The sequence below is a fragment of the Maniola jurtina genome, chromosome Z (assembly GCF_905333055.1).
Source record: "Maniola jurtina chromosome Z, ilManJurt1.1, whole genome shotgun sequence".
NCBI lineage: Eukaryota > Metazoa > Arthropoda > Insecta > Lepidoptera > Nymphalidae > Maniola > Maniola jurtina.
Genome location: NC_060058.1, coordinates 5,206,205 through 5,219,974, shown reverse-complemented (window position 1 = coordinate 5,219,974; position 13,770 = coordinate 5,206,205). Strand labels below are relative to the sequence as shown.

General features: G+C 36.9%; 2 protein-coding genes and 1 long non-coding RNA gene across 3 annotated transcripts; 2 read left to right on the top strand and 1 right to left on the bottom strand.

The window, feature by feature from the left end:
- The first annotated feature begins 1,386 nt into the window (after positions 1-1,386).
- Positions 1,387-8,829, top strand: LOC123880241. The gene is made up of 3 exons (XR_006799192.1): positions 1,387-1,406; positions 6,742-6,747; positions 8,587-8,829. It is a non-coding gene; the product is annotated as an uncharacterized LOC123880241 (long non-coding RNA).
- LOC123880240 (zinc finger protein 90-like) lies at positions 2,483-6,369 on the bottom strand. The gene is made up of 4 exons (XM_045928238.1): positions 6,245-6,369; positions 5,008-5,172; positions 4,229-4,455; positions 2,483-3,579 (listed from the first exon to the last, which is right to left on the bottom strand). Exons 1-4 carry the CDS (start codon positions 6,308-6,310, stop codon positions 2,742-2,744), a joined length of 1,296 nt encoding a protein of 431 aa, XP_045784194.1. The 5' UTR covers positions 6,311-6,369; the 3' UTR covers positions 2,483-2,741.
- A 1,133-nt stretch (positions 8,830-9,962) lies between the features above and the next one.
- LOC123880239 (protein SERAC1) lies at positions 9,963-12,498 on the top strand. Its single transcript, XM_045928237.1, has one exon. It carries the CDS (start codon positions 10,244-10,246, stop codon positions 12,422-12,424), a length of 2,181 nt encoding a protein of 726 aa, XP_045784193.1. The 5' UTR covers positions 9,963-10,243; the 3' UTR covers positions 12,425-12,498.
- Positions 12,499-13,770: the final 1,272 nt, after the last annotated feature.

Sequence of the window (13,770 nt, the reverse complement as noted above, 5' to 3'; positions counted from 1 at the left end):
ATTGAACCAGCGACGACGGTCCATATGAATCAATCCGTCAACGTAGACTACACAAACAAACCTATAATTTACCCCCTTAGTGGTTGAATTTGCAAAAAAAATAATCTTAGCGGCTGTAGTTCAATCATAATAGCTAAGTATCTACATGACAAATTTTTTAGCCTGATTCGTCCAGTAGATTAGTCAGTCAGTCAGTCTGTCACCATATATATTTAGATTAGTGTATGCTCGCGTCTTCGTTCGCGTGGACTACATATATTTCAAACCTCTATTTTAGCCCAGGCCTCATCCGTACGAGCGCTTTTTTGACATCCGTTAATAAAGCGTTCAAATAGAACAAAATATGTATTCCCAAGTATCTGTTCACCCGTCAACGCTTTTTTATCGCGCACTATTGTATTTCCAGCGCAACGCCGGGTTTTAAAATGCAACGCTTTTTTAACGCTCGTGTGAATTAGGGCTTAGGGATTGAATGTTCTAAAATCCTTTCTTATCGGATGTCCAGGTTATAATAGCTATCTAGCGAAGTACATGCCAAATTTCAGCCCGATCCGTCCAGTAGCTTGAGATGTGCGTTGATAGATCAGTCAGTCAGTCACCATTTCCTTTTATATATTTAGATATCATTTGAATGCTCTAAGACAAAGGGATCATGCATTGTTCAATGTTCAGGATACAGCCATCAATGTTCCCTTTGTTTTCCCTGCGCCATGCGCGGCTCTAAGAAAATATACAAATCTCGAAATGTAACCGCGCCGTGGCCACACGCTCGCTCCGTATTTTGCTATTTTGACTACTCATTAGTAAACTTTTTAAACATTTGGCTTGTATTTTAACTATATTAAAAAAAACTGGCCAAGTGCGACATACAGACAGACAGACAGACAACGAAGTGATCCTATAAGGGTTCCGTTTTTCCTTTTGAGATACGGAACCCTAAAAAAGCTACCTAGGTTGTAGGTAGCCACATAAATCATCATCACGATCAACCCACAACCGGTTTACTACTGAGCACGGTTTTCTCAAAATGAGAAAGGGCTGGCAAGTGCGAATTGGCAGACTTCAGGTAAATGTTGTATAGAAGCATAACTTTGCGGAAGTCCATGACATACAAGGAACCAAAAGTTTAATTTGTTCTAATCCGCTAAACCAGACAAAGTATAAGGCGCAACGTGCAAAATGCTAAACTTGCAAAATTTGCCATTGGGCATTGTAAGGTATATCTACCTACATCTCCTGAGGATGCTCCGGTCAAACGTGCGTCGAATGGTTTTGGGATTTGTGTGGTGCTGCGTGGTAGTGGCACGTATTGCTTGCTTGGTGGCTGGCTTTTGCTGCATGTTTAGCAGCGGGGGGGCGGGCGGTGCATATCGCATGCTACATGTTGCACCATACAGATTTGTCTGGTTTAGCGGATTGTAGCAAATTAAGCTTTTGGTTCCTTGTAGACTTCAATTAGTAAACTTTTAAACAATCGGATTATATTTTAACTAAGAATGTAAGTATTTAAAAATCTACCTAGATAGTAGGTAGCCATATAAATCCATTACCGGTTCAGTACTGAGCGCGGGTCTCCTCTTAGAATAAGATAGGTTTAGCCATAGTCTGGCAGACTTCACACACCTTTGAGAAAATTATGGAGAACTCTTAGGCGTGCTTGGCTATCACCACAGGCCACGCGAAGATTATAATATTATTCTTAGATAAATAATGGACTAAGAGCAGCGCGTACCAGACCTTCATCTATACTAATAAATAAAATTGGAGTGTCTGTCTGTAATTTCGAAATAACTACCGCATATTAAGGTCATATGGTTATTTGAACGATACTATAACCGAATCACACGTTTTTAAAATTTTTGTCTGTCTGTCTGTCTGTCTGTTTGAAAAGGCTAATATTGGGAACGGCTGAACCGATTTTGACGGGATTTTCACAGACAAGTAGAGAATTGACCAGGGAGTAACATAGGCTACTTTTTTAACCGACTTTCAAAAAGGGAGTTGTGTTTTTCTACCTATGTACACCGAAATCTCCGAGATTTCTGAACCGATTTGCGTCATTTCTTTTTTAATCGATAGAGGAACTTTGCGACATTGTTTCATAAAAAATTTGGAGTCCAACTCCTCAATCCTGATGCTGCAGGGGATCTGACCAATCCACGCGGGCGAAGCTGCGGGCACCAGCTAGTTACTTTATAAAAGCTGAAAGTTTCTCTGCGGATGCTCCCCACCACATGGAGGAACGATCAGCGACTGTGAAGTTTGGATCAAGATGCCTTTGGGAGATAACACAGTTGAATAAAGGTGTAAAAAATCGTACATCAAAGTAGCTAATACATAGTCTAATTTTTCATATTTTCTTGCCAGAAGGGGATGGACAAGTTACTACCTGGTAAGATCGATTAACTTAAATCAGAATAAAAATAAAAATATGTACCTACAATTGATCATCATTTAATATTTTAAGACATAACCGTGGACGTCCACTGCTGAAAATACGCCTTTCAGCACTTTTACACTCGATAAGCTTCTCGTACTAAGTACTTACTAATTCGCGTTATCTTATTTTAAAAATAAAAACAATTTTTATTGACTAAATACATCGATGACTAAAAGTTACATAAATTAATGAGTATTTTTCTATTCGATAAAACAAAATTTTCCGTGCATAAGTTTAACATAGACAGTCACATTGCACAATTAATAACGTAAATTAAATTTTAATTATAGGTAAGTACATTTTAAAGCAAATTATTAGGAATCAAAGGTGCCTGTCTGCCCTGGTGAATATATGGGGTAGAAGTTGTCGCTTCGGGTCCCGAGGTTAGTTGCGCCGCGTAGTAGAGAGTCTCACCATCTTGCACGGGTTGCACATTGGACAAATTAAGAAAGTCCATACTTGAAGTCTGGCCATACTGTTCCATTAGCAAAGCGCTCATTTCGTCTACGTGTGACCGCATGTGGAAATTTAAGTGACTGCTCTGCTTGAACCTCTTCTGGCAAACCGGACACCCGAATGGCTGTATGTTCGTGTGAGTCCTCATATGTTGACGGAGGTGGACAGACTGCGAGAAACATTTGCAACATATAATGCACTTGAACGGCTTGACTTTCGTATGGGTCCGCAAATGCTGGTCCAGACCCGCCTTCTGTGTGAAAGCTTTTCCGCAAAACTTGCAAATGAATGGTCGAATGCCATTGTGCATACGCATATGTTGTTGCAGACCACCGATTTGAGTAAAGCGCTTGGAACAAATTGAGCATTGGTGTGGTTTTATTTTCGCATGCACGATACGTTTATGCTCATCATATTGGGTGCTATCGAAGAAAGCCACTCCACACACGTGGCATGTAAATGAAACTACGTTAGTCGATTCCATCTGAGATGTCAACGCATTGGTCGGATATATCGGATTCCTGTCTAGACGTTTCTCACACACTTGACAACGCAAAACAGCCTTCCGCCTCTTCGTGTGCTCTTCCCGATAATGTAAGGAATACTCGCAGCAATTAAAGAATATCTGGCGACACTGTGCGCCTAGATACACGTTTGAAGGTAAAGTGCAAGTAAACGGACCCCTGAAAAAGTTATATGTTACTTTCCTTTGGAATAACAAAATGTGGAAAAAAAAGTAAAAACTTTAAACTTTATTAGGTATACCCATCCAGCACATGGAGAATCTCCACGTGGTTTTAATGCCTTCGACTTTCCTTTGCACCACTAGACATTCCATTATGAAAAAACCGGCCAAGTGCAAGTCAGACTCGCGCACTGAGGGTTCCGTACTCGGGTATTTTTTCCAACATTTTGCACGATAAATCAAAAACTATTATACATAAAAATGAATAAAAATCTGTTTTAGAATGTTCAGGTAAAGCCCTTTCATATGATACCCCACTTGGTATAGTTATCTTACTTTGAAAATTGAAACACATTTTAATTTTTTTTAATGATGTAACCACAAATTCGCGGTTTTCAGATTTATTCCTGTATTTCTGCTATAATACCTACCTACCTGCCAAATTTTATGTTTCTAGGTCAACAAGACGTACCTACCTTATAGGTTTCTTGACAGACACGACAGACAGACAGACAGACAGACAGACAGACAGACAACAAAGTGATCCTATTTGGGTTCCGTTTTTCTTTTGAGGTACGGAACCCTAAAACATTAGCAGAGCATAACAATTTCTACATCATTCAACAAAATTCGAAACCATTATTTACCTTAAATCCACCAGCTTTCTTTCAGGCTTTAATTGTATTTTCTTGATCATGTTACTCAGTCGCGATTTCTTCGCTCCGGCGGTCTCGCAGCTCTCGTATTTAACTATCAAATAGCTCGTACCTTCGCCGTAGGTGCGCTTTGTGATCCCGTCTCGTTCTACCTTTATGATATCTTCATTGGGTTTTTTTAAAGGAATAAATTGGAAATCACAGAGAACATCCAATATCTGAAAAGAAAAACGTTTAATCATTTCGATTCACCGAGATGCATTTTTTCATTGCGAATGTTCTAACCATTCTTTTTTTTTTAATTTGCTTTAAGGATGATGCGCTAAGTGGTCCGTCCGAGATTAGGAGCCGAAACGCTATTATAGGCACAAAAGTTTTGTGCCTAGTTTGTAACAAAAGCATTAGGTAACTCTGATAGCGGAACTTTAGGTAAGTAATTGCATTATTCGGATGTTCGATTATCACACTATCACACTGATATTATAAAGGCGAAAGTTTGTATGTGTGTGTGTGTGTGTGTGTGTGCGTGTGTATGTTTGTTACTCCTTCACGCAAAAACCAATGGACGGATTTGGCTGTTTGGAATGGAGATAGATAATATCCTGGATTAGCACATAGGCTACTTTTTATCCCGGAAAATCAAAGAGTTCCCACGGGATTTCGAGAAACCTAAATCCACGCGGGCGAAGTCGCGGGCATCGGCTAGTGATTATGATAAAATTAATCCAGCTAATCGAGTCTACTGAATTAAGTAGTAGGTGCTTACATACCTCTTCAAATCTATTCGAGGTTGGTTGATAGTCGTCATTGCTCGAACCGTTTGAGTCGTGTTGCATGTTTTTATGGTTTTGTAGAGCATTTGCATTGTAAAACGTTTTCCTGCACAAGTAGCAAACGTAGTTAGCTATTTCTTCTCCTTTCTTTACCACAGGTTTCTAAAAAATAAAAATAAAGTTATTACTACTTACTTATGTATATTATGTATATGTAGATACCTATTTAAAGATAGGGCACACACTGCTGGTGGCAATTTTAGGACAGCTATTATAGTATAGGCTAATTAATATCTTTTATTATGATTCGTCTATTAGATAGGATTTGAAAAAACCGGTCAAGTAGGACTCGCATACCGTAGGTACTCGAAGGGATCCATTACCATCGTACAAGACATACCTACCACTTTTTAATTCTTTTTAATTTTAAGGACTATAAATAGGTACACATTCTGTGAAAATATCAACTCTCTACCAATTACGGTTCGCGAGATACAGCCCGCAAACGGACGGACGGACGGACAGCGGAGGCTTAGTAATAGGGTCCCGTAGGCATCCTTCGGGTACGAAATCCTGAAATGCAGCGACTTTATTTGGCAGTGATATACCTACTCGAAGAAGTCTGACATAGAGATTTATATGGAAATCTATTCAAAAAACAAAAATTATTAGTAGTGATAAAGTGTCACACGTGAGTTATTAAATTATAGGTCAGCTGTTTGTTATTTTTTTTTTATTTGCACAAAAAAAGACGCAACGACCACACCGACAAGCTGACCGACTCCGTCTGATTTTTTCTTGAAGCGGAACTTGACTCTTCAGGGATTCTTGACTCCACGAAAAATAGGTAGGTATCTCAAGACCATGGAACCGATTTTGATATTTTTAGTATGATATTAAATGTACCTAGTTCAAACCAAACCGATCGACAAAAAATCAAAACTTGTACTGAAGTCGGCGCCAAATTTGTAGGTATACCTACCGCTTCTGAAAATATTTAATCCAAATTATATCACAGAAAACTTTACAATAATAACCTTGCTAACTAAAACCAAAGTATAAAACTGCCTACCTAATTTTGTGAGCAAGTTATAGCTAAGTAGGTACCTACCTACCTAGTACAATACGCAAGATGTTCGTGATAGAGGAAGGCAAAAGAATTCAGGAATCTCTTTTTTGTCCTCGCTTTTTTCATTTACATGGAAAATAAAATAGAAACTAAAACTATTTTTACCTGCATGGAAAAATTAACGGACGACGCCGCAGCAGAATTCGAAAGGAACGTTTTTTCCTGCTCCATTTTTTATAAAAATATTTCGCCAACAATTTATCAATTTTATAGGTATAAAAGTACTATGATATAGTAAAATATAATTTGATAAAATAATAATGAAATTCATAATAAAATTATAATTATTAGTTAGTTATTTTTTATCCCCATCAGGAAAGGCAAAGGTCGTAGACCATGCAGCCTGGTAAGTCGTAGATGATAGCGTTTTAAAACACAGGTCACTAACCACAGAATAATAAGTCACTTTTCACAACAAATATTAGTATGTTAGTTATTCTTTAAATCTGTCATAAAAAGTCAGTCGAACCATGGTCGAACCCTTGTCGAACCTAAGTTGAAATGGTCGAAATAACCAATAGGGATGATGACTGTCAACAATAAATTTCTAAGTAGAGGGTCTTCCAAAACTAAAAATAAGTAAAATCCACGTTCGATGCTAGTTTTAAGTTTGCTAACCGTTTTAAATTATCGATTTAAACGAAAAAAGTACGTCAAATTACGTCAAATGTTATGACGTCACATCTGTGAATTTAATAATAATTTCATACAAGCTCCCTCACTAAGCGAGTGTTTTGACGTGTGATAAAAAGTCGCTGATGTCAAATCAGTAATAGTAGTCATCATTCCTATTACAAAAGTACTCTGAGCAAAATAACTTATTAATCCTTAAAGGAATTAATGTGAAATTAACAGCATAAATTAAACAAATTAGTTGCCAGGAAAATTATATTTGTGACAAAACTTACTAAAAGTTAAAATATACGGCAAGTACTACTTAAGAAATAATTTATTTACTACACGACACTATGTTCCTTAATTTTTAGCGTTACTTCAAGGAAGAAACCTTTATTTTTGAAACCCAATTGTACCTAAACCTGTGGATGGCGCTGTTAAATCTTATCCTATGTTCGGAGTGGCCACTAGATGGCGCGGTATTTTTATACATCCTGAATCCTGATCACTGGTACCTATTTACCTAGATGGCGTTAGTATTGTTTTTCATATATTTAAAAACACATTAATTAATTAATATATTTTTATAATTCATTTAGATGTCTTAGATTAAAATAAGACTAAAATATGATCTTATTTCATATCTATTACTGTAAAAGCTAGGAGTACGCCAAACAGTATGCACGCACAGCCCAAAAAAACAATCCTAGTTAAAAGTTAAAACAGATTAAGATCACCAGAAACACCTTGAAATAGGAAATCAAAAGTCAAAGAAATTTTCACAGATAAAATTCGTATTTAAACAGAGGTAACTAACTAGTTAGTCAAAATCTCATTTTATAATGTCGTCTTTCAAGTGAAAAATTTTCATTAATATAATAATATTATCATGTTTTCTTAGCTCCTTTTTAGCTACTGTCTATATCATACTAAACCTATTATATTACATACCTATAAATACTATATACTGGCTACCAAACCTTTCATCAATTCGTTTTATTTCGCACATTCAAAATGAAAAAGTGCCTTTGTATGTTGCCATTTGAAACAAATAAATTAATAAAACATAACATTAGAAATAAAAATATTCTTATGTATATAAATGTATTACTATCTCCATGCTTGTTACACTTTGTTGTATCTACAAGCTCCATCTATCTTTTAACCATAAAAATGTGGTAATTATTTAGCGTGGCCAAAGCTAGCCAAACCCAACAGTATGGGCCAAAGAGTAGGTAAATGTATATAATAATATAAGGTAGTAGGTACGGACGTTCATATAGATGAATAGTGGCATCCATAGATGGCAGTAGTTTATATTTGTAAATTCACACCACCTACCTACACCTACACCTTTCCATAGACCATAGAGTAAGGATTACTCGTGTGCCCGAGCCATAGAGATATAACGAGCTTATTGATTATCAATGGCTAAGCTAAAGCGTAGTCTATGGTCTATATATACATTTATTCTTTGGTGGTAGTTCTTATTTATCTGTGGTTCTCATTATAAATATAACGTACCTAGTATATATGATTACATACATATTCTTTGATTAATTATAAATAGGTCCATGATGCTTAGTCAGCAAACAAATGTCAGTGTCAAAATAGAAATGTCAATGTAACAACGGTTACAGTGTGACCAGATTTAGTAGATTTCTTCTTTTTTGGTAGGTTTTCAGGTATTTAGTTGGTAGAAAATATTTGATATAATATTTTGGTAGAATTGACACATTTTAGATTGTTTTAGAATTTTTTTCAGCTAAAGATGACAGTTTTATATGAAACTCTTTAATGCGGGTATTACCCTTTTCTTTGAATACGATTAGCAGATTATACGAATTATGCTTGTTGTTCCTTGTAAAACACATATTCTCTGACATAACCTAACCATGGATTTGAGCCCATATATCTTGATTATACAATTGTCAATCAAGTTGAAACTGAAGTAGCCTAAAATTGATATTTTTATCTAACAAATGACACTAATTTGGAACTTGTAACGGTTCACCAAATTCTGGGCCCAACGATGTACCTATGGGAGGTGGTCGATCTCTTTTCATGTGGTCAGTTTTTTGTAGGTAGGTACATAAGTACTTATATAGACTTCAGGAAGTACCCTAGAATTTTTGACAAGAGAATGTCAATAAATCTGATATTGGTTTGATAAAATATCTGCCAAGGACATCTTATCCTCATAATTTCAGCATTTTAGCGACAGACGTTACAGATATGCTTCCCCTATACGGTGGAGGGAGAAAATTTCCGGTTTCTTAATTTTCCCGTTGTTTACCATATATTATTTTCCCGTTGTTTATACCATACCAAATTTCAGTCTTCTAGCACTTCAAAAAGTACCCTAGAATTTTTGAGTAGAGGTTTTGATGATCATCAGTAAGGAACGAATTGAAGCTAGATATTTAATACTAGCTGTGCCCGCGACTTCGTTCGCGTGGAATAGTGACTTTTCGGGCAGCATATTTTGATTTACTCGTTTGAGTAGCTAAAAATTTACTTTACAGTGATCGTGATTCTTTAAATTGACATAACTTTTTTATTTATGAACCGATTGACATGATAAACACTAAATGTTAAGTGAAGCTTACTACAATATATTAGTGAAAACCGTATCTAAATCGAATAAGCCGTTTCTGATATTAGCGTGCACAAACACACAGACAAACAGACAAAAAAAATTAATTACAATTTCGGGTTCGGCATCGATATAATAACAACCCCTGCTACTTTTTTTATATATTTCCATTGTACAGACACCACTTTTCTACAATTTTATTATTTTTATATATTTATTTTTTATTATAGATGTTTGATAAGTTTACTGAGGACACCATGAACTGAAAATTTTAGGTTTACGTCATCCAGACCGAAGCTATGACGGTTAGAAAATACGATGAAACGCTACGAGAAAAGGTAACTACGGTATATATTAGCACCCTGTCCGCCGTTTGGCTCGCCTTGGCGGAGGCACTTCCGAGTTCCGTGCCCCCTGAAAAAAACGACTGACATGCCATGAACCTGCAATCCATCATGTTTATCTACTCTAATATTACATTTAATTTGTACGAAATGTAAATATAAGATGCAGACACGTTTATGCTGTATCTAACAGTATTATAAGGATCTTTTAATATTAAAAAAAAGAGAATTTCAGATTATTTACATAGCAACACCACACTGAAGGAGCAGCGTGTCCGTGACATTAAACAAGATGACGGCTAGTTCAAATTTTGGGCATGCGCCAAATGATCCTTGTCACAGAGTACATTGAATATACGGTTCCGTTTCCGTGTTTGTTATTGAAAAGTGATCGAACGAAGCGAATAATTAAATAATATTTTTTAACTTAAAATTTATAATTTGACGGAACATGAATACCGAAAATGTTTGTGATCGAAAATCTAAATCATAAATATAAAATCTAAAATCTGAATCACAAACCTTGTTGAGAAAAGGAAGTTTTATAGAATGAGTCTACAAGAACGTTTGAAACCAGTATTTAAAATATTGAAAATAGTTTCAGTATGTGGTGGCAGTGTTTTGATTGTAACATATCATTTCCATGAAATAAAGAAAAATATAAAGAACATCGTGAACATCAACGTCTTAGACGTCGAGAAAAAATTCACCGCTGAGTATATCTACATAGATGACCCTTCTTACAACGCAACAATGAAGGTGGAACACAGCAGAGAAATGTCGAATTCTGTGGGCCTCAGCCGTATTTGGAAAAGTTTGAAACATTCCCTGGCTTGGAAGTTGTTGTGGGTCTGTCGTCATGGAAGTAAGGAGCAACGAAATTTAGCTATAGAGCAGTTAGCAGCTTTTAAAGATAATAAGATTTGGGACTGCCAGAGAATCGCCCAAGCCTTAGACAAGAATACAGCAGTCCTCCTCGCTCATACACAAGGTGTTGATTTACGTTATTTCCTACCTCCTCCTATACATATTAGAAGAGCTGCTTTAAAATCTCAGCTATTATCATATCAATTTAAGGATATGATCAGCAATGTGCAAATTATAAATCCTCATAGTTGCATTCAGCATTTCCTGTCCAAATATTTTGTTAATTTGCAAGAACAAATAGGAGAAGTGGACAGCTCTCCTCCGAAGCCAGACAATCTCACTGAGAAAGAACTTTGCATACTATGTCTTGATGCTCTTCACCACCATATATTTTTATTTAACCAGCACTCATATGAAAACGACAAATCTATAGATACATTAATTCAAATGGGGATATTGCCAAAATTGGCAGAGTTGATGTTGCGAAATAAAAATGATTCAGAAATTGATTTTGCAGTATTAAAAGTATTAACAGTCTTAAGTTTGTACACTGAGCTAGTGAATGAGTTTTATCAAAGTGGGCTTATTGGAGAACTTGCTCGGTTACTAAAATCAAAGGATATTCGTTTAGCCAGTTCTGCTGCTGTCTGCTTAGCCAATCTCTCTGGGGACTTCTGTTACAGACCAGGCTTATTTTTGTTGTATCCATTATATAGAACAAGAACAATCCATACATGTGACACTCTTCTTGTTCATGGACTTAGAGGTGGTGTGTTTGTCACGTGGCGCCAGAGAGACAAAAAGTGTGCAGAACCAGTTGGCATCATGGATGTGACTGTATCAGATGTGGATTGTGACCCATGTGAAACAGATGTGGATGAAAACAAAAATAGATATTTAGATCCTGAACTTGAAATGGTTTTAGAGGAATTGAAGGAACTAGAAGATGAAACTCTTTTGTCAAGTTTTGAAGTTGTTCTAAATGACATTCCGATTGAGGCCAAGAGGGATGCAACTGATGCTATACTTATGGCTAAGTCAAAGAGGTTGGCATTATTGCAAGAGGATGAAGACAAATGTAATCATACATCTTGTTGGCCTAAAGACTGGTTGCCTAAAGATTGCAGTAACATAAGGATACTGGGTTTCAATTATTGGAGTAAGCTTTCGGATTGGTTAGAAGGATGCCCGTTGCAAACTGCAGATATAGTTGCCCGTGCTGAAGAACTGGCTTCTGCACTGATTGATGCTCAAGTTGGAACAAAGAATATGGTTTGGCTCGCTCACTCAATGGGTGGCCTCATTGTCAAACAGCTGTTAGTTAATTCTGCCCAACAAAGTGATGAATCTCTTAAAAGACTGTGTCAGAAAACGAAAGCTGTGCTATTTTACAGTACACCACATAAAGGTAGCTCATTAGCAACAATGCCCCGTGCTGCTGCCTCTGTTCTGTGGCCTTCACAAGATGTCAAACAATTACAAGAGAATTCTCCAGAATTGCTTGAACTACACAATTTATTTCTAAATTTTGCTGACACATTCAACTGGGAAACCATTAGCTTTGCGGAAACTTTGCCTACTTTAATAACTGCATTCAAAGTTCCTGTACATTTTGTGGAACCTAATTCTGCAGACCTAGGTCGTGGAGTGTTTTATCAACTACCACTTGATCACTTGTCTATATGCAAACCAGCCACGAGACAATCCATTCTTTACACAACAGTATTAGATAGTCTGCAGCGAGCAACTGTATGTGAAGTTGAAACCACTTACTCTGAATCTTATGTATATATGATAGTCACTAGAATTTGGTTACATTTTAATAAATTATTAAAACAATTAAAAAGTTCCTTATATGGGTGACACTGCCAATGAATTACGTATGTTTGGTAATTTATAATTTCTCAGTTTAATGAGAATTTATTAATTATATACTTATAATAAAACTGTGCCTGAATGATTGTTTAAGTTCCTAATACCTATTGTACGTACACGACAGGTCGAGATGGCAATCGGGCTTGGGGGAATTAATATGAGGCGGGGGGACACCCTGCACACCCGCACGTCACCTGTGCTATCCTGCAACGGGTTAGCGCGGGGGGTGTGCGGGGCGTTGCCACCTCGACCTGTCCCATATTGTACTTATCGTATGGGTAGATAACTAAAAGAGCTTTATTTGCTTGCTGTCTGGATGTCTGCCCGTCTGTCCGCACGTCCGTCTGTCGTGACTGTTAATAAAACCTATAGGATACTTACTGTTGACCTAGAATAATGAAATTAGCCGATAGGTAGGTCTAGCACAAGTTAAGGAAAAAATTCGAAAACCGTGAATTTGTGGTTATATCACAAAAAAATGTCTTTACGTAAAATTAATTTACTAAATCACATATAGATGGCGCAGTCCGTTATTAACTTACATATTTCTACATAAAAGTGGAACCTTTTATGATGGTACGGAACCATTCGTGTGCAATCTGTCTCGTACTTGACTGTTCTTTTTACCTAGGTATAGGTACCTACCATTTTGGTACGTAACCCTAAAAACAAAGCGGAACTGTTTGTTCGTACTGCAAACCAAACATGCTGATTACAATTTACAAGTATGTAGCTGAATTACATCATCTGCAAGTTGCAACCCTAAGGCCGCCATCTCCACGGGTGAGAGAATCGCATTGACAGTCTCCGATTGACAGAATTTGATACAAACTCATGCGCCAATCTCCACAGGGCAATATACTATCGTGGCGAAAGTTTGTATCGAATTTTGTCACGTGGCGAGATTATGGCACCTAAAAGATATAGTTTTATTTGCCTAGATTAGGGAACTTAGGCTTTTCAAAATTTTACGAGAATATTAAACGCAAATAATACCTATTAACGCCTACGTTCCCCCAACGCCACTAGCAAGGCACCATGTGTCACTTATGAGATCATAACGAGAGGAAAGCCTGATATAAACAGGGGGAGGTCATGCACATTTGGCGTCGACTGAAAGTCGGTCACCAAGGCGTTGTCACCATGGCAACCACTCGATGGAGCCATATCGATCCTACTCGCTCGTCTCACGAACACTGAACAATTGATGCCACCTCACGAAATTCACTGTGCAAAGTTTTGATAAAGTTTCATCTAACAACTGCCTTTTCTATGCAACATTTACATAATCAACGATTTTCTAGAAATCCTTATGGATGGGATTTTTAAATAAG

Bases quoted from the DNA above. Each gene is read 5' to 3' on its own strand.
- LOC123880240 (XM_045928238.1), bottom strand. From the start codon at position 6,310: ATGGAGCAGGAAAAAACGTTCCTTTCGAATTCTGCTGCGGCGTCGTCC. The intron at 4,456-5,007 runs GTATGTAAGCAC...TTTTCTTTTCAG, and splicing joins CCTCGAATAGATTTGAAGAG to ATATTGGATGTTCTCTGTGA. The intron at 3,580-4,228 runs GTAAATAATGGT...TAACTTTTTCAG, and splicing joins AGAAAGCTGGTGGATTTAAG to GGGTCCGTTTACTTGCACTT.
- LOC123880239 (XM_045928237.1), top strand. From the start codon at position 10,244: ATGAGTCTACAAGAACGTTTGAAACCAGTATTTAAAATATTGAAAATA.